Consider the following 21,488-nt stretch of genomic DNA (forward strand, 5'->3'; position numbering starts at 1 on the left):
TGTTTGTTCCCTGGCCTGCAGGGCTCCCAGGGTAAGCTTGGCTCCAGAGGGGAGACAAACAAAAAGGCACCACTGTCTCGCACACTGAAGTGATCTCCAACACATTCGTCTTTTCTTCACAACAGGGGTACATTTCTCTTCTTAGGAGAGGAATGGCAAAAGGAAACAAGTTCTTTAGAAACAGGGCCTGAGGATAACAAAACTGCTGTTGTTCTGAGCTATGTATTTTTCTCAGTTTAAATGCCATTTTGAGTTGTTGCTTGTAATATATATATATATATATGTGTGTGTGTGTGTGATACATACATATATATGTATATATATATATATATATATATATATATATATATATATATATATATATATATATATATATATATATGTGTGTGTTTTCTTTGGTTGTCATTTCTATTTGTCTAGCTTTTTATTGAGCTACAGTATCAACACATTCTGAGTGAAACCAGTGGAAAATGACAAAAATACCATGCACATCGCCTGCTGTACCTCTGTCTGTAGAAAGCCTATACGTATTATCTATTGCCGCATTGAACTATAGCAGGTGGAAACAGTACACAAAAAGGTTCCTCCTTTGATTAATAATTTCAAGGTGTCTTTTACACCCGTATGTGCTGTCTGCCTGTGATTTCGAAGGATGAAATAATGTGCAGGATAGTCTTACAGCTGCCGTCAGGTCAGACATTACTGTTGTGCAGCAATCTGCAGTCCAAGTATAACTCCATTATTGAGGGGACTTTAAAATGGGAGCTGTGTGACACACAGCGGGATGATTTAGTTTAATGACCATGGCAGTGACAGCACTGTGATGGAAATTGGACTCCCCCTGCAAATTTACATCACTTGAGGGTACTTGGGGCTCTTTTAGCGGCTGCACTCCAGAGCACGAGCCATCAGGAGGTCCTGGATATGTCATGCTTGTCACCTTCCTTTAAGTGTATCTGTAGACGTGGGAGAGGGATTAATATTATATTGCCTACGGAAGCACAGAGGCCGTCTTATCAGCACTGCAGATGTGATAAGCACCTCTACCCCCATGAAAACCAAAAAGAAGGAAAAAAATCTCCAAGCAAAAAGACAAGCATCTCTTTGTGTTGTTTCCGCACACCGCTTCTGAGTTTCAATGCAGCTTTAGTGGCAGATATGGTGTAATTTCACATCTGTTGTAATTTGATGTGCCTGGATCAACCTCTGTGAAATCGTCTTGATCACAACATGGCTCCTCTCAATTATTTAGAAAGTGGGCATATGGCTTTAGAGATACTAATCTCATTTCTTTTGATTTTTGAGGTATTCGGAATAGGATACTACACCACAAGTCCCAGAAAGAGGTACTAAAAAAACAGTTTCTGTGATCATGTTTTGTGGAAGCTTTGCATTCTGCCTTTTTTCATAGAAAAAAAATATTTAATAAAGAAAAAATGTCACTTTTATGGAAACATTTTCCATCATTGCCATGACACTCATCTCACATTAGTTCACATCAATGCAGATGTCAGTGTGCACAAATTGTATTGCCCTCAAACTGATTCTGAGCTGTGAATGGAAGTTATGGCAACCATTGCTGTCACTTCAGTTTTATCAGGAAAACATGCAGTGGAACCATGGTAACAACATGTGACACAAAAAGCATCTACATCAAAGCCAGCATATACTGTAATTAGAATTTATTGAAGCCTGTCAGAAAAGGTATATGATCTGCTGAGCCTTTGGATTCAGTCCAGTGCCTTCCATTAAACACAGTACAGTGCATTAAGCCTGGCCATGACACGATACAAAAATGAATGCACTGATTTCTGAATCCGCATCTGCAAATAAGAACATTACATGTATGCATTTCCGAATAATTGTATCTAAAAAAAATGTAGCATTTCTATCAAGATGAAAAACTTGTCATGTATAGTATACGATCATTGGCCACTTAGGTACATGCATTCAGCTGCTTTGTGCTAAAGAAAATTTCTAATCAGCCAATAGTATGGCAACAATGGTCAAGATGACCTGATGAAGTTTAAACTGAGCAGTGACTTTGAATGTGGTATGGTTGCTGGTTACAGGTTGGCTGGAACTGTTGATCTACTGGGAATTTCCTACACAATCATCTTTAGGATTTACAGAGAAGGGATTTTTTTTTTAAAGCGAAAATGTCCAGTGAGCATCAATTCTCTGGGTGAAAATGCACAACCTGAGTCTCTGTTTCTGCTGATACATTCAGATCATAGGGTCAGGTGTAAGCACACATGAAAGCATGGATCTATATTGCCTTGAATCAATGGTTCAGGCTGTTGCTGCTGGTGATGTAATGGTGTGGGGGATGTTTTTTTCACACACTTTGGGCCCTGTAGTATCAAATGAGCTTAACTGATCAATTAAAGACCAGAGCCTACCTGGTCTTTAAATGCCAATCTCTTTATCTTTATCTTTCTTTATCTTTTAATAGCTGCTTCCAATAGTATAACACCCAATGTCGCAAGGTTAAAATCATCTCAATATGTTTTCTTTTTTTTTTTTAACTGAACAGTACGTTTACTCAAATGGTCTCCACAGTTACCAAATCTCAATGCAATAGAGCAACTTTGGGATGTGGTGTAACAGAAGGGATCACGGATGTGCAGCCAACAAATCTGCACAAACTGTATGATGTTGTCATGTCAATATGACCAAAAATATTTTAGGAATCTATGCCATGAAGAATTAAGGCACCTCTGAGGGCAAAAGAAGGGTCAACCATGTACTAGTAAGGTGTACCTAATAAAGTGGCTGGTGATGGTATATATGCTACAATAAAAATGGTCACATTGAAACACTTTGCATATCACGCTAGCAGGCATAGCTTTCTGGTAGATGCTAATAAAAAGAGAAATCTGATATTTGTGTGCAGATCTGAAAAAGAAGCTGAGCTGCAAAGCACACATGTGCACACACATTTGCTCACATATGTTGTGTGTTCTTTTACACAACTCCAAAAATGCGTGCCACCCACCAGCGACAAGGCATGATGACTCGACAAGCTACCTGGCACCCTCTGTAGTTGTAAGGCCAAGGCCAGTAGCCCCGCAGAGGCTCACACACTTTCTGGCAGTGAGTGTAGCTGCGTTGGCATTCGGAGCAGCAGATCCCCTGGTGGTCTAACATGGTGTCAAAGGTCAGGGCGCTTTCCTCTCCGGCCCCTCTGCTGCGCTGCATTTAAAGGAACCAATGTTGATTTTTAATAGCAATCGTGTTTAAGAAAAAAAAAAAAATATATATATATATATATATATTTTTAATATTCATTTGCAATTCAAATGTTTTGAAGAACTTCTCATCCTCTCAAGTATGTGACTGCAGTTCTTGAAGGCAGCATGAATTTTTATAACCGGTGGGAGTTTTCACTTCAGTTCATAAGTTCATCAAGTTGGAACGGCAGATATTACCCAAGTGACCTGTAATTACAGCTGCCAGTATGACACCTTAACAACAGCAGCAGTAAGTATGTACCTCCTACAGCCAGCAGAAATACAGGAACCACTTAAACACATTTCCACGCCTTGAACTTCTATCAGTGTGAAAATACATTTAACAAGGCTGCCATCTTCAGAGTCCTGATGTAGTCCTCTATTAAAGTGTTGACAAAACAGAGTGACGTAAATTCATAATGAGCCTTAAAGGGTTGCTTCAAGGCTCTATATAAGCTTCTTGATCAAAAATTCACCAACTCTTGAGACTTGTTTACCATAAACAGCACTGTGGATGAAGAGACTCACTTGATAGGGGTTTTCGGGGTTGTCTGCTGACCCCACAGCTGACTGCGCCCCCTCCTCCTCTTCTTCCACAACTCTGGAGGTGTCATTCTCTGCGTGACTCACCAGGTCCCCCTCCTCGGCAGCTGCCTCAACCTCCTCCATGTTAAACTGCCGCTTGGCTCGATGCGTGTCTCTCTTTTTCCTCTCCCCATCTGTTAGAGCAGTCGCAAGAGGCAAGAGTATTGGGTCAACATACACAGGAAGCCATACATGTCCTCAGAGCTCAATCCTACATAGCTGGAGCTGTCTCAGATGTCTTGAATAATTAAATTAGCAGCAGTGATATCAAGCAGTCTTGCATATTTCAAGATCATTCTTTTTTAATACAAGACTCTGCGAGTCTTTTTTTGGTGTTGGGCTCTGAATGTGGTGTATGTTCAAGATGTTCGAGTGCTTTTCCAACTTCTAAGACAAGACTGTAAATTTTACAAGTGTGTCAGCAGATAAGCAGGGCAAACATAACTAAGGTTTTAATAAGCAATGAGCAACATGCAGATTGATCGAAGGCCAGTCTTCCTAGATTATGATGCTGTGTACAGCAACTAAACAGAACAGAAGGAAACCTTTTAGATATGTCGGTCTGAGCCAGTAAATGGGAAGCTCCCCACAAAGATCCAGAATTTTCTTGCTCAGAAACCTGGTGTCCTTCAGCGGCTGCTCTGCTGCAACCCAAATAAGGAACTTCTCATCAAAGCTCACTGGCATTAATTCATCTGTCTGACAGAGGGCGAAAAAAAGACAGACAATGTCCTTGAATTACTTAGAAGGAAAAAGAAATTTAAGCTGTAATCTCTCTCCTTTTTTTTCTTTTCAATATACAACGGTCTGTATCAAGTAGTTTGCACGTACCAGGTCAAACATCACCATCTCTTTGTCGTGAGCTCCCATGGGAGGAAGTTTGGCTTTGATTTGGGATTTTATATAGCACTTGTCTCCTCCAAAGAAGCGGATTCCAGTCACTCCCTGCACCAAATCACAGAGATGCCATGTTTACACTCAAGGCTTTGCGACTTTGCTAAGCACACAGAAGGTCTCAGCTGAGCTACCTTGGGAAGCGAGAACAAGGACAAACTTACTCACAATTTGAAAGTCATGAATTTCCACAGCTTCCTCAGCTCCACTCCCGGTTTTAAATCTCTCAAGATTGTTGTCAGAATCAATTTCCATGGAGCCCTCCCTCACCTCCCCGTTGATGTTCATACTGTAATGAACATTATAAACCTGGCAGCATTCAAAGTGGGATGTTAAAATGACTGATTAGTCGAGTTATGTAAATGACACAGTAGCGAACACGAGAGAAGAGAGATAGAAAACAAGCTTCACGTTGCTTGTGTTATTCCCCAGCACAGTCATCAGTCACAAAATCCTCTGTAGTTTTACCACACTGAGAATTTGAGTAAAGCACCACAGGAGATGCTGTTACAGACCTTGATGGGGATGTTTGCCCTACAGGTGAGCTCATTAGTACACAAATAAACATTACACTATTTCTTATAAGATGGAAATGAATTCCAGGATCAATTTATGTAGTTTCTATGTGTTGCAAACAAAATTAAAGATGCATTTTTACAGTCCGAATTGTGATGGTTGTTGACGGCGCTTCCAAGAGATTAATATACATATCACAGAGCTGAAAACAACCATGCCCATTTAAATTTCCATCATTAAAGGATTCTGAAAAGTACTCGCGACGTGCTCCTCACCAAAAGCATCCCTGTCACATTCACTCACAGATATTTGTTATTGAAGGGGCAATGCAATAACTACCTTTTTTTCAACGCTTACATTTTTATCGCTCCCCTTCTGCAGATAGAGAGTAGCCACGGATGCACACAACATTAAAACTGCACCAACAATGACAACCACGGCTCCAAATCTCAGGGGACGGCTGAGTGTAGCAGAGGTTGGTGTGCTGCAGGTGCTTTGTCCCTGAAAGTTCAGAGTAAGCAAAGTAAGAAGTGACACACACACTGAGCCAGGACAAGAGAAACATCCCTGGAAAGCTTTAGGTTTTCCTTAGTCGACAGCTTTATTAAAATGTCACAGATGTCAGTTCTATTTCTAATAAAAAGCTAATAAGGTTTCCTTACCGGAGGCCTGCAGTGCTCAAAACACCAAGATCCACAAGTTGTATTTTGCACTTTTTCCATAATCTCTCTTATTGTGTCTTGTATGAACCGTTCTCTGCTTGCTTCTCCTCCGAGAATAGGTTTGTCCACCAGAAGAGTTTTTTCTAGCCCTTAGGTGTGAATGACGTAGAGTTAATTTACTTCACTTGAGCAAAATTCTTCATCTGAATGTTACCTGTATTTCCATATTGCTCAAAGCAAGGTGGCCACCCTGTGGTATCAAGCTAAAACAAGGCTTAAGCAGCTCTGAGTTCACGACAGACGGACTGGTGCCGTGTTTTATGGACAGGGATGCAATTGTTGGTCAAAGGGATGTTATGTGACCTTTGAGTCAGTGATTGTTTGGAAAAGAATATATAACCTGTCACGACAGCTACAGATGAGGGACAGATTAAAGGAGGGAAAAATGCCTTAAAGTCACTCAGTCGGGTGTTGGTACACTGTGTGACACCACAGTTGCATCAGAATTCCTTTGTGTGCTCATTTGAGTTGAAATCTGGTGATTACACTGGCCATAACAAGAACACATTGATGATTTATTGCTTCCTAAATAGCAGAATTATTTTTAGATGCTATAAATATATTATAATCATCAAACGATTCACTGACATATTGCCATTTTGGAAGAGACCACCCAGGATGGAAATGATGAAATTTATATCCGAACAATGTCTTAGCTTTAATTTCTCCCCTTTTCTCACCGTTCTGTGTTCTTGTATGTGTTTGCTGCCGATTTTCTGCATTTGCTTGGCTGTTAGAGATTCCAGATTAAAGTAATGCACTATAATTCTAGTAAAACTTGGATAGAGAAGCTTTCATGCTCTTTGTAAGTCTTTATATTACGAGATGATACAAGAGCACACAGACTGGAAGTAATGTACACATTCATGCACGCACACACATAGACAGAACCTTTGCTGAATTATGAATTGTTTCATCTGACTAGAGGAGAAAGGACATTTTGCGGTGATGTAGTCTTTATCACAGCTTAAAGAAAATTGCATGAAAAGAGATTTAAATGTAAAGTGCTGCTGTTTCTTAGAAAAAGATAAAATCACAGTTTTAAAACCACATAAGCTGAGGGGCAATCACAAAAGGTGAGAGGAATATTTGACCATTAAAATAATGCGCTCACGGAATAGAAAAAATACTCTTATTACTTTAGAAACAATGATAAATCACTGTGTTCTTTACAATAGTTGACAATATCTACACAAAAACAAATATTGTTTGTTATATAACACTTTTATTTTTAAAAAAACAACCTGAATAATGGGGGTGTTGCTTTTTTAATTCCCCGAGTGACTGTAAGTACATTTGACTGGCAATGCATTATTTGCATGCTAATTGAGGCAGCACAGTAAGTATATTGTGTACAATGACAAGACAGTGACATTGGCTTGTGCTTGTCATCAATTTTGCTGTGATGGTTGGAGAACCTCATTTTATTTATTGCAGCCTATAAGCCTTTAAGGGAAATTAAATGCATTCAGTTGGCTAATTGAGGTTATTCTGTATGCTTTGTGAATAGGACAAAAGGTTGTACTCTGCCTGTAAGATTACAGCTAGGCCCTACAAGCCCAGGATTTTTTTAATAGTACTGAACAAAAAAAACAAAACAAAAAACAACTTCTCTTTATTAAATTGAAACTGTTTATTTGTGCAACAATGTGATAAAATCTACCACAAACATGGTAATCTTTCACGTTGATTGTTTTCCACAGCAGAAAGGCCCTTCTCAGCCTAAATGTCCACAGGTCATGCCCCTTAAATATTAACACATGCTTTTAAAAATTCATAATAAAATTCCTTTTTACATTGAATCATTATGAAAAATATATTATTAATAATTTAAAAAATCTTGCATATTACACATGATACAATGAACAGTCTTATATGAGTCAAAAGACACATGACTTACTACAAAACACTGCAACAATCCAACATAGAGTCTATTAAGATTAAGAAGTATTATACAGTATAGAGACAGCACAGAGGAAAAAAAAAAATCTCCCTTAGTGACTGTTTGATCTGTCATTTAAGCTTTCTTAAGTTTTTGTATACTCTGGGATGGAAATTTCGTCTATTTCCTGTATTCTCGCTGGTGTCGGTGGACCAACAAGAATGTAATCAAATTCCTGGTGTTGAACTTTTTCATACACACTCTGAAGACCGCTGGTTTTGGGCATGTGAGGTGGGTAGTAGTTTTCCCTTCTGGTGTCCCTGGGAAGTGAAGCTGTCTTGGAAAATGTTGACAGATGGGGACCGCAGGCCAGGCTCGTGTTTGGTCTTGTAGCTGAAGGGCTCCAGCATCGGTCTGAGTGTCCCAGCACTTTGCACTCATTCGTACATGCCCAGAGACCTGTGAAAAACAGTGGTGCTGTCAGGATGTGATATGAATACAATTGCTGGCTCACCTAGTTGAGTGTGTTTAATAAATGAAAGATCTCAGCTCAAGTCCAAATGATTCGTCACAATGCATCCAGTGTACAGTTAAATCAGTCAAAATGTTACCAGTGAAGTGGTAGAGAGGTTATGTTTTTATTATATCCAGTTATAAACCACATAATCTCCTTTTTTTTCTTTGTACCTCAAGAAACTGCTCTCATATGCTGTTATTTGACTTATTTTCTCTCTAGATATATGTTTCACTTACTGTTCGTTGGGGGTGACTCTTTTTTGTGCACATCTCCACTTATATCAGAATCGCTGTCATTGAAGTCACTGTCTCCTTTTCCACTGTCCTTGCCGCTGATGTGGGGATCTCTTGCTGAGATTGTTGTGAATGAATTGCCCTTCCATATTGTTATCGGCCTGACAGTTTCTTTCCCATATCCTGGTAGTGTAGAATATCCCTGCAGAGATTTAAACACATTCATGGAGATTTTGAGTCTAAATACAAAGAAAACAAAAGAAAACAAAACAAGAAAACAAATTAGATTACCTTTTAAATGGACATACCTTTAATTTACCCTCCATAACCCTGTTGTTTGAATCAAACATCCCTGCTGTCTGTCTGCCATCCTCGCAGCCTGTCTCCATTGTGTTGCTGCTGGCCAATGGAGGATTCTCTGGAAATGGATGGGCATCAAACACTTTGCCTTTGTGGTTTTGATTTAATGAATCAATGTGTCCACTTTCAACTTTCTCCACATTTGGAATTTCTTCTTTATCATCACTTCCCCCATCCCCTGTCTCCTTTTTCCGGCGGCTGCAAATGGTTGTGATGAGAATGATAGCCACCAGGAGAACAGAGCAACTGCCTGCCAGGACAATGATTATGGCTACGGACATGTCCCATTCAAAGGGCTCCTCATTGCCATTTTGAGCTGAGGAAGGTAAACTTGGTAGAGCACCTTCTACGAAACTGAAACGTATTGTAGCTGTGGAGGTAAGTGCGGGGGATCCATTGTCAGCGACTGACACTGTGACTTTGACATTGTCTGCAATATCATACGTCAGCTGTCGACTCACATGCACCTTGCCTGTGTCTTTGTTGATAGAGAAACCCAGGTGTCCCCCCTCGGTGATTTTATAGGACAGCTGTGCATTTATGCCTTCATCAGCATCTGTTGCCTTTATCTGGGTTACCACATAACCTGCAGGTGCATCTTTAGGCAGGAAAACTTCAGCAGATCCTTTGTAAAGGGGGGGCTCTATGATAGAAGGCTGGTTGTCATTCTGATCAACTATTTTTAATCTGATGACAGCTCTGCTCTGAAGCTGTGGTGACCCCCCATCACTTGCTTGAATGTGTACATCTAGCTGTTTCATAACTTCGTAATTAAAGCTTCTGAGTGCATATATAGAGCCAGACACTGAGTTAAGAGACACAAATGTGTTCACTGGGGATCCCATGATAACGCTCTCCACAAGCCTGTAAGTAATTTTCCCATTGTTGCCCAGATCCGCGTCGGTGGCCTCAACTGTGGTGATGTAAGCACCCGGAGCGTTGTTTTCTACCACTGAAACTTCATAGACAGCTTTAGCGAAGTGAGGGGCGTTGTCATTCTCGTCCGTGAGTCTTATGGTGTACTTAGTGATTTTTCTCAGTGGGGGTGACCCGAAATCCTCAGCCATGACTGTCAAGTTATACTCACTAATCCGCTCTCTGTCTAGGGCTGCTGCTGTAACTATCATGTAGCTGTCCTCGTACGCCTGTCGGAGTTTGAAATGGTCGTGGCCGTATAACGTGCAGTAGACTTGGCTGTTAACTCCAGAGTCTCTGTCCATGGTGCTGATGAGCGCCACCAGACTGTCCTTGTCTGCCGCCTCGCTGATGTATGCAATGCCAGTTGTAATGGAGGTCATAGGGGTGATGCTGATTTCTGGGGCATTGTCATTAACGTCGGTGACGTGAATTATGATTTTGCACACGGAGGGGGTGGGGTTGGGTCCCAGATCAGTCGCCTGCACGTCTAGCTCATAGGTGCTTTTGTCCTCAAAATCCACGGGGCCCCTGAGAGTGAGGCGACCTGATTTGTTATCCACTTGGAAAAGTTGTCGGATCTCATGAGAAACCTGTTTTCCGAACCCGTAAACGACCTCTCCGTTTAAGCCCTCATCAGCATCAACTGCGTTTAAGTCCAGTATAACAGTGCCGACAGGCGCGTCCTCTGGCAAACTGACTGAGAAACTATTTTGGTCGAAAACTGGACTGTTGTCATTAAAGTCGGTCACTTTTATAGTTATCTTTGTTGACCCCGATCGGTACGGATTTCCTCCGTCTGTGGCGACCAGCTCTACAGTGTATGATGATTGAGTCTCCCTGTCTAGCTCTTTCATTAGTACCAATTCCGCATATTTAACCCCATCCGCTCTCAGGAGCACATCAATGGTAAAATGACTGTTTACGGAAATTTGATAGCTTTGGATGTAGTTTGACCCGACATCAGCGTCCACAGCCGGGTCTAAAGGGATGCGGGACCCAACAGCTGCATTCTCTGAGATTTCCACTATAGACTCCTTGCTTGGAAACTCCGGAGAGTTGTCATTGATGTCCTTTATTTCCACCTCAACGTGAATCAATTTGTAGCGATCTTTTGAGAAATTAACCACGTCAAAAGTAATCAGACACTGTAGAGAATGTCTGCAGATTCTCTCCCTGTCAACTCGTTCTCCGACAGTGAGTTCCCCGTCGCTTTCTCTCACCCTGATGAATGAATCGTTGAATTGTTTCATCATCCTGAAATTGCTCTTGGAGGAATGAGACAGACTCAAGGACATGTCCTTGGCAAGGTTTCCGATGACCGTACCTGGTGCGTTCTCCTCATTGGTCTGATATCTGATAGTATTTCCCTCGGACCGAACCCACGAGGCAAATAAAAATTGATGGATTGAGAATATTAAAATCCACCGGTGCCAATAAGTTTTAAATTTGCCCCCTATCATCTTCGTAGTAATCTTCCTCTCGGTAAGCAGCCTCATTGTGTGCAGGAGAGAGCAGTTCACCTCTGGAGCGAGCTCTCCATACAGCTCCCGCTTTTATGAACTGAAGTGTGCTGAAAGTGAAAGTTGCTTGCTCCTTGCGCGCAGCCAGTCAGATACGCTTGTTGCCTCGCCTTCAACAGCTCAAAATTCTGCAGTGGCGGGGTTTATACAGCTGCTGATGCTAATGAGACGAAGTGTGACCAATCCCTCGCTTTAGAATTAAAAATACCCCCTTATGAAAAAGGAAAAAAAAAAAAAGCTCTGAGCCTTTTCTTTTTTTCTTCTTCAGAGTGCACACTGAAGGAAGTTGCAAAACAGAAATAAGGGCAGAGAGATATGGTAGTCCTTGAAGATAGTTCCTGTTTATCGTCTTATTACAGCCATTACCGAGTGATGGTTTTATTCAGCGAAAGCCTATTTCTTTTTCTTTTGATGTCTAGTGTATTTCTGTTGAGCGTGCCTGTGCGCGAGCAGATATGTGCAAGTGTGCGCGCTCTTACACAAATGTCTGCATACACTCACAAGACCAGCTCAATTGTTTTTGGTGAACTGAGCAAGGTTTTTCTTCGGGGCTCAGTTAACACGAGAACAGTTTAATTATCTAGAAACAAATCCGCATTAAATTGTCTACGTCTCCCCTCTGAGTAAAGGGTGGCGCTATATTGATCTCTTGGTGTGGCAGGAGCTGAAATATCTTTTTCTTATATCTTACTTGTATAAGGGAAAATAAGAAAAGAGGAATATACAACCGCCTGCACCCCTCAAATTTGTCAAATCAATCAATAAAAAGATACCAGTATACATTTTAGGGGTCTTTAGTCTTCTTTCTGTTGCTTCAGAAAGACATCTTAGCAAAAAAAACCAAACAAAAGCATTTTAAATTGTATCTACAGGCACTTTGTTGCTAGCAGAAAAACACATCATTTGTTCCAATTTCTTTAATTGGATCTACAAAAATGCCAAAGATAGCACCGTTTGACAGGGATAAAATTTTATTTTTGCACCAACAAGGTGACTCCCAAGGATCTGCTAGGTCAAAACGCGGCATATCTTGGGCATATATCAACATGGTGTGCACTGTGTATAAAAAAAAAACAGAGGAAACTGGACAAATGGGAAATAAAAGCATATCTGCATCGCATCTAAAAATATCTACAGAGATGAGCAATATCTAAAGTCATGTCCTTAAAAAACCTGACATAATACTTGAGAGATGCATCTGCCCCTTTAGTTGATCCATCTATTGTTCCCTGAAAGCTCATCAGAAATGTTCTCAGTGGAAAGGCAGCTGTCAACAAGCCATTTTAAAGCAATGGAACCAGAGAGAAAATCTTTAGATATGCCAAATTATACAACAACTGGGCTGAAAATCAGTGTTAACAAGTTTTATTGAGTGATGGATTCAAGTTTGAAAGTCTTGGTTTGAAACATCATCAATATGTACAGAGGAGGTCAGAAAAGAGATACAATAATGAGTTTCTACTGCTATCTGTAAAACATAGTGGAGGCTCTGTCATGGCTCGGAGTTGAATTTTTGCCAGTGCTTTCAGGGATTTGTCGAAACTGAACATTACAGTAATCCCACACAATATTAGAAGCAATAATGACAAACATAACTGTTAAGTTGTTTGGTATGGGAACACTGTTTAGTTATACAGACCTATTTTTACTTTACACTATGCTAAAAGCAGCAACGGCCCAGATGAGCATCTATTCTGCATCTAGTTAGCTAGCTATTATCATTTATTTTTGTGATTAGTGAGATTATATAAAATATTAAAACTTAAGTAAGTGCTGAACAACAAAGCATAATGTTAATACTTCTGATGTCTGCATCTATGAAAAAATAATTTTGGAGGGAATATTTATTTTTCCATTTGTCTCCCCTGCAGACAGCCAGCAGCTACATTCAGGTACTTGCGTCACATTACCTCTGCAGATGTTCCTTAAAATTGCAACTAAAGCATTTCAGCCTCATGTGCTTCCAGTTGGATGCTTTTAGAAGAGTGGCTGTCATTTTCAGCTGGTACACAACATTTTAGTGGACATAACCACAAAGTCATAAACAAAGCAGAGAAAACAATTTAGATAGGGCTTCAATTTTCTTCTTCTTTTTTTTTTACTGCTTCTATAATCGTTTGAAATTCATTTCTTTCCCTCTAATAACACAAAGACAGAGTTAACTGTAGACAGTACTTTCTGTGCAATTTAGGTTTGTGGCTCTTCATGGCACAGGCTGCAGCTCCTTAGTTCTACTTAATGGAAATTTTATTGCTATAGCATACACTGGTATTTTAGACCACAAGGCAATACGAACATTATGGCCACAATTTGGGAAAAGGACTTCCATTTTTCAAGATGACTGCACAAATTTCTGACCATTAAGCAAGTGTTTCTCTATGTCTGAAATGGAAGCACTTGAGTGGACTGCACAGAGCCCTTATCTCAAACCCTTCCAGTATCTTCGGGGTGAATGTGGAATGCCGAGTGTGAGACAGACCTTATCACTCACTATCTGTGTCGCATCTCAGCGATAACTTTGTGGCTGAATGAGAACAAATCCATAAGCCTTGTGAATAGCCTTTCCAGATGAGCAGAGGGAGATAAAGGCATGATATTAAAATCAATGTGCCCCTCCCCACTGTTCGTGAGTAACTTGTTGATATGATGTTCACATGCTTTCTTTAGGTATCCACATATTTTTAAACATGAAGTGAACTATGTAAGTATTTTAAGTGCTAATGTTTTGCACAGTACAACAACACTTTAATGTTTAACCCCAAACGTCAGCTTTTATGATTGAGTCTGTAAACTATGACTTTGATTTAGTTTCCATTAAGTATGTGTGCAACCATATTAACTGTTTTTCAGTGTTCTGCCCAGCGCCCGTGGGACCTTATTAATTATTAGAATGATAGAGTGCATTTTTGCAGTATAATTATGTTCTTGCATTTCTTTAGAGCAGGGCTGCCCAATCCCAGTCCTCGAGAGCTACTATCCTGCAGCTTTTAGATGCATCCCTACTCCAACACAGCTGAATCAAATGGTTTGATTACCTCTTCAGCATGCCATCATGTTTGGCAAAGGCCTGATAACAAGCCATTCATTTGATTCAGGTGTGTGGGAACAAGGATGCATCTAAAAGCTGCAGGACGGTAGCTCTCGAGGACCGGGATTGGGCACCCCTGCTTTAGAGGATACATTGATTGGAGGATCCCTTGGAAACACAGTGCAACTGTTCTATTATCCAGCATCTGGATAGACATCCAACTACAATTAGTCTCTGACAATTTATAGCACTTCATGCTTATAACAAATCATCAGTCAGCTACGGAGTCTACAAGTGGCTATGGTTGAACTCCTTATAATATAATCTTATACAGTAATGCTAAAAGTGTGAATAATGATCAGAGACATTGCAAAGAGCCCACACAGACACAGTTAAATAGTTGCGGCTATAGTAAATAATAATGATAGATGGGCAATTTCATACTATACGCTTTGCAACACAGGGAGAACAAGTGTGACAGAATGTTTTTCGCTCTTAAGGCAGATGGCACTGGAAAATAAACCAGGCTTATATCATGCTTTGGTGTAGATGTTCTATTAAGACCGCAGTAAATGCAGATGCTGATTTACTTCTCCATCCTCTAATCAGATTCACTCCAAGGCTGCCAGTATTCTTTTTAACCTGACATCATAATGTCATTTCTACACACATCAGGTAATAGTTTTTACTAACAAACAACACACACACACACACACACACAATGAACAGCCAACGTTAGAGACGATCTTTAAGACCGCCCCCAACAAATGGTAAATGGTCTGTATTTGTATAGCGCTTTACTTGGTCCTAAGGACCCCAAAGCGCTTTACACTATACACAATCATCCACCCATTCACACACACACACATTCACACACTGGTGATGGCAAGCTACATGTAGCCACAGTCGCCCTGGGGCGCACTGACAGAGGCGAGGCTGCCGGACACTGGCGCCACCGGGCCCTCTGACCACCACCAGTAGGCAACGGATGAAGTGTCTCGCCCAAGGACACAACGACCGAGACTGTCGGAGCCGGGGCTCGAACCGGCAACCTTCCGATTACAAGACGAACGCCCAACTCTTGAGCCACGACCACCCCTAAACAAGGCAGATACTTCCTTCAGGAAGAGACAAAATTAGATTTAAAAGGGAAGTGCATGTGGCCTTATATTTGTCATGGTGGGAAACAAGATAACAGAAAACAAGAAAGGTCACAACTATTTTCTTGACAGGACGTGGCAAGTTAGCCATATTAGTTTTGTATGGTGTTAATGCAATAGGTTGCTGAAGTGATATTAATGCAAGGCTATGACTATGAGGTGTGCATTTGTTAACTGTCCTCTCGTAGGACAGTCCTGTCCTTTTTATTGACTCACTCCATTAAATTTGAATCCAGAATCTGTGAGAATTTATAGAAGTTATTTTTCCTCCTAGATACATAATGGGTTTTTTTTGTATTATTAGCAGTTAAAATGACTCAAAATTGATTTTTTAAACTACAATGCTGAGCAATTGGAAGGTCCTCATTTTGAAATGCTGTTTCTTCTTCTTCTTTTCTATAAACCTGCCTGTGCCGTGGATATGGTCCAAAACTAATTTTACCTTGTTTTTTCAACAGCGCATTGTTGCCTTGCTACTTTTAAACAACACTGGCTGATCCAGATGTTGCTTTGCAGACTTCATACATTGAGTTTTTTGATGAGGTCACAGGTAAGGCTTTCTTCTGGCCAATCTTACATGATGCACCATTACTTCTGTACTGGCTAAACCTTCCCTCAGGTCCTTCATGGTTTTATGGAGGTTTGCTTGCCCAACAGACATGCATGCAGTTTTAAAGGTCTTTACAGGTCCTTTCTTTGCTTCCACACTTGCCCTTAACCGGTATTTGTTTATGACATTTTGCACAGTGGAAATTGCTACCTGGAAGAACTTTGAAAGCTTTTTTAGTGACTTTCTCTGCTTTGGAGACATCAGTTAGCTATATTTTTAGACGCTCAGTCAACTCCATAAATGTATGAATTTTGTAATATATGTTTTCAGTAATTGACAGCTCCTAACCTCAATTCTCGATTTGCTTTATAAGTCATAACAAGTCAGTTAAAGCAGAAGAAATTACTGTGTTACAGCAACCAATAAAGTGAAAAAAGTGATTAATTTATATATTATAAAACTATTTATTATAAAAACTATTATAAAAAAAAATATGTTAGAGACCATGTCAGAGAAAGGGTTCAGCTGCATGTCCAGTAAATGGTATGGTGTAGGGCTCCACATCCCTTCACAACAGCCACAGTCATTTGGTTAACCTTTTCATGTGATAATAGAGGACACCAAACACTGTGTTGATTTACACTGGTTTCAGACAGTAACAACAATGACGAATTCCTTCCGTGAGTAATATGGAAACATTCCAACAGCTGGCAGTACAATATTCAGGCTCCGCTTTGCCACAACATGTCCAGGATGACACCTCTTTTTAGTCGAGTCTGTTAAAGCAGAAAGGGTGTCTGAGACTTCACAAGTGGGTAAGGTGCCCACACCTTTGCAATGTATGTTTTTAATTCATTGAACAAAAGCAAAAAAACAAACAAACAAAAACAATTTTTTTTGCATGCACTAAGTTGCATAAGAAGGTTGAAAAATGGCTAATCTGTGTATGTTTGCTTAGAGGATTAAATTAGCTTGAATTTACTTGAATGTATATGAATTGGTGGTTGGCAACCATTGGTTGTTTTAGAAAAATTTCCCAACCAGATGCAAGTGCTTGCTGGAGGTTGCTCACAATCACTTATTCCTTAATGATTACTTGATTAAAGCCCCAGTCACGCAGACAAATATACCAGTCAGTGACCCACTGATAACCCCCGTGTATGTGTTTTCCCCGACCAACTGGCAATTAAATGGTCAGTGGTAAATGGACTGATCATACTCTACTTGAACACTCAAAGCACTTTATATCACATACCTCATTAACCCGTTCACATCCAATCATGCACCCACTTTTTTCTATCCTTCTCCTACCTAAGTGCTTTATATCTAACATTCACATCAGAAAGCAACTTAGGAGTCAGTATCTCATCCAAGGATGCTTTGGCAGACAGACTGGAGCAATGAGGAATCGAACCACCAACACCAAAGAAATGACCTGCTCCACTCCTGTAGTTGTACGAGGTTGTTGGTTGGTGATAGAAGTAATTGTTCAGAAAAAAATATTATTCACTAACTAATAACAGAGTGCTAGTAAAACTTAGAAAAGTGCAATGCAAACTGGAGAATGTTCACCTTCAAATTTTTAAACATGCTGGGATGCAGTACTGAGGCTATTTTTTTTTCTTTTTCAAGTTTTACTACTGCTTGGTGGTTAGTTAACAAGTGTGTAGACAAGTTGGAAACTTCGATGCAAACTATGGACGACCACAGCAATCTACAAACAACCAAAGCAAACACAATGAGGTTTTTAGTGCCGTAGCCTCTTTGCAATAGATTACAAGTTTGTAATCCTCTACCACCACGCATCCACCACAAACACTTGCATAAATATTGTAATTGTTATGAATTGTAATCCATAATTACCTGACCTATAAGTTTAGACCAATACGGTAAACTGACTGACAGAGCGCTGGACTCACATTATCCTCTCTGGAGCCTTTACAATATTTCATTATCTATCAAATCTTAGTCTCTTACTTTGAATGCCACAGTTTTAATGTTAACTGTCAAAAAATAACATTGTAATGCATTTTTAATACAAGAAAGGAAAGAGTGAAAAACTACAAACTGTTCACTGAACTTGCTGATAAAGTCGTTCCATCTCTCAGCTCAATTCAGAGGCACATGTTGGACAGGCTGATTTTTACTCTAATGAGAACAGAGGTGACCGTGGATTCAGTGTGGGCGATTCTCTTTGGATTTCATTAAACCAGTTCAAATTGTTGTTGTGATAGATGGATTATTTCACGACAATACAGCATTATTTGAAGTGGCGTGCGGAGGAGTTTATGTGACTATATAAGTAATTGGTTGTTTACGTCTGTGAAAGGTTATTTAGCAGATGGTTGTTATTCATTGTGATTTGAATATTCCACAGTTTGTTGTTGTTTCATTTGCATATTATATTTAATTGAATTTCCTAGGGAACATAAAAGACAACATATAGTTTGTTAAATTCTTTTTAGTGCTAGCTTTTCTGCTAATTATGACCTGTCACTGGTTCAAGCTTGATATGTGAGTTTCTGCCTTAGGGTTAGATATTAATAACCCAGGCAGCAGAATGAGATTTTACAGTATATCCTAATACATGAGTAAAAGGTCAGTGCTGCAGAAAGATTGCACTGAAAGGCTCTGAATTCTTGTTGCATTTTATATTAATATTTGACTTTACTTCTTTGTACAAATGGCTCTGTTTTTATCCATAGTAAAAGCAATTCAAGTGTCAAGAATCATCAGTAATAACAAATGTCTGCACGATGCTGATTGGAAAATCGTGATAGCAATTTTGTGATTGATGTTATATAATTATGTCGGGCGTAGCTATTTCCATTAAAGTTACTGACGGATTATTCACAGCCTCAAACAGATTCACCAAGAGAGTGAAGGAAGCAAGCAGCAAACTGAAAAATGCATTAAAAAAAAACTGTTGCAGGCAAAGATATTTCAAAATTACTGTTGGCCCACAGACACAATTCCATATTTAATGGGATTGTAAATGCATTCAGTTTCAAGGGATGCCTGTGCATTTTAAGTTCTCTAATCACTCTGGTCCATAATGTGCCCGAAGAAATGCCATGATAGTGTGCATTTTTGTGAAGGCGTTTAGCTTCGCATTCTTTCACAAAGATTAGAAATCAGAGGCAAATTACACTGTGGTGGAGCTCAGCTTCAACTGAATATTGCTCTGGTGGGAGATCGCTTGCCTTAAAGAACTCAATATTCAAAGTCTTTGAGAACCAGACTCTATTCTGCCTCTGAATATGTCTCTTTCTCCAACTCCTTTTGCTTAAAGAATCATTTGACATTTTGGGAAATACACTAATTCATTTCCCTGCCAAGGAACTCATAAGATGATACCACTATTGCCAGCAGCTGGTTAGCTTATCTTGGCAGAAAAAAAAGGCTGGGGGAGACAGCTAGCCAGGCTCTGTCCATACCAAATCCAGTTATGAACAACTCCACACGTAAGAGCAAAAACAGATACTGTCTGACCTCATTCGTTTGTTGGCTCTGTGATCAGGTGGTGACCTGTCCAGGAAGTACCCCACCCTGTCACCCTAGTCCATCCACAATTGGATAAAGGTTTGGGAATGAATGTATGGATGGATGAGCTGTCAAGAAACTGTTTTTTTTCCTGCAGATTAGAAATTCATGATCTTAAGATGTGCTGGCTGAAGAATCTTTTTTTAGAGCAAGGCTAGTTTTCCTGTATTTTTTTCTGTAGCTTCACAGTTTGAGAATGAGACTGGTATCAATCATCCAAACTAATTCTCTGTAAGACAGCTTTAAAAAAAAAACAAGTCTACCAACATGACAATTTATCACTTTACAATATTTTAATTGACACTTTGCTGACTGAAACCTGAGTTCTTTCTTTCCTTTACCCTTTTTGTTCCTCGAACTTATATATATATTTTTTATATAGCCTTGAGATAACACTGGAAATGGGGTCACGCTCCCCTCCCATTGAGCTCTTCCCTTTGTCTTCTAGTAGTAGCTACATATGTTGACCTGATCGGCCTCATTCTATTACAAGAAGTGACACACTTCACAGTTTAACCTTCACATGAAAGTGATGTTTTAACATGCTATGCAGTGAGGCTATTTCAGTCAACACTAATTTTTTAAGTCTCTGAGGTCAGTCAGTTCTGTCCACCAAGGGAATAGATCAGTACATTTAAAACATGTGGCATGTAAAATCGGGGGGAAAAAAAGACAGGCTGAGTTTGGCACACCACATGCGAGAGGCACAATGGATCATCTTAGGTTATTATGGGCTGTTTCTTCAATGCGTTTCTTCAAAACACGCTTTTAAATACAGGCTTTGAAATCTCTGATGGCCGCAGATCCCACAGGCAACATCAGATCTTTTTGTTCTGAAGATGCTCTCTGCTGATTAATTCAAACATCAAAATAAAACTCCAGTGTTTTCATATGCGAGAATAAAGCCTCCAAAGTCACATGGGGGTTTCAAACCCCACTGGAAGTCTTAAACTCAGAGTGGAGACGGTTTTATGTTTTATTGATTCCTCTCCTAGAGTTTGGAGACAATAAGGCAAGTGAATATTTCATTTCTATCTTTATGTTTAGACTGAGAGCTGTATCCCAGTGTTCAAGGTGTCTCTCTAGACATGTCCCATAGCAGACATAAACAAAGTTATTAGATGAGCAAGACATGATTCTGGGGAGATTCAATGCTGGGAGCTTTGGAGGAGCCCTCTGACAGTACCTTTTGGCAATTCAGACTGTCATGCTTCATTGTTCTTTGGGGAAGATGGGTGTTGTTTGACTTTGAATATTACCAGAGAGCTTATGGACTCACCGGTGGCGTGTCTCTTTTTGCAATATTGTGCATCTAAATGAGAATTTATGTTTTGGAATGAGGTGGTGCTCTTTGGGTTTTGCATATTGAAGACGGATCAACTTAAATATGTACACTAACTGCAAAGCTTTGTAGAAATGTAGGTCATCTTTCCCGGGCATTGTGAATTTTTTTCTCTCTCTTTGTGTGTGTATGTTTTAAGAGGATGGGGTTACACATGTGTGTGCGCATATGGGGAGGAGAGCGCTGATGGTGGGGGGTCACATCTTTAATGTAACAAAACCATCATGTCTCATACAATGCAGATGAAGGAAGGCGCTTCGGTGTTCAGTGTTTTCTTGCCAAAAGCGTTAATATGTCTTTATTTCCTCGTGCAATTTTTCTGCGAGCAACATAGTGTTTAAGGCATGTGCTTCACAGGCCTGGATGAGGTATAATTATGTAAATTGCATTCAAAGGAATCAGCAATAGCTCATGTGGAATGGATGTGTCAACAAGGTGTCCACATTCGCTGTGAGAATTTGCTAATTAAACTTGACACCATTTCT

General features: G+C 40.0%; 1 protein-coding gene and 1 pseudogene across 1 annotated transcript; both read right to left on the bottom strand.

Annotated features, from left to right (window-relative positions):
* Window positions 1-1,542: 1,542 nt before the first annotated feature.
* Window positions 1,543-6,017, bottom strand: cnmd (chondromodulin). The gene is made up of 7 exons (XM_085384651.1): window positions 5,891-6,017; window positions 5,586-5,729; window positions 4,881-5,021; window positions 4,650-4,763; window positions 4,364-4,517; window positions 3,762-3,952; window positions 1,543-3,195 (listed from the first exon to the last, which is right to left on the bottom strand). Exons 1-7 carry the CDS (start codon window positions 5,948-5,950, stop codon window positions 2,968-2,970), a joined length of 1,032 nt encoding a protein of 343 aa, XP_085240777.1. The 5' UTR covers window positions 5,951-6,017; the 3' UTR covers window positions 1,543-2,967.
* Window positions 6,018-8,823: 2,806 nt separating this feature from the next.
* Window positions 8,824-11,320, bottom strand: LOC146651075 (protocadherin-8 pseudogene; annotated as a pseudogene).
* Window positions 11,321-21,488: the final 10,168 nt, after the last annotated feature.

The sequence above is a fragment of the Rhamphochromis longiceps genome, linkage group LG16, assembly GCF_057381845.1.
Source record: "Rhamphochromis longiceps isolate RC_006_pf linkage group LG16, R_longiceps_female_GT1.1, whole genome shotgun sequence".
In the NCBI taxonomy this organism is placed as follows: Eukaryota; Metazoa; Chordata; class Actinopteri; order Cichliformes; family Cichlidae; genus Rhamphochromis; species Rhamphochromis longiceps.

What these genes read in the sequence shown, in the direction of transcription:
- cnmd (XM_085384651.1), bottom strand. Translation starts at nt 5,950, where the DNA reads ATGGAAAAAGTGCAAAATACAACTTGTGGATCTTGGTGTTTTGAGCAC. An exon ending in AAATTCATGACTTTCAAATT is followed by an intron (nt 4,764 to 4,880) that starts GTGAGTAAGTTT and finishes GATTTGGTGCAG; the next exon opens with GGAGTGACTGGAATCCGCTT. An exon ending in AGATGGTGATGTTTGACCTG is followed by an intron (nt 4,518 to 4,649) that starts GTACGTGCAAAC and finishes GCCCTCTGTCAG; the next exon opens with ACAGATGAATTAATGCCAGT.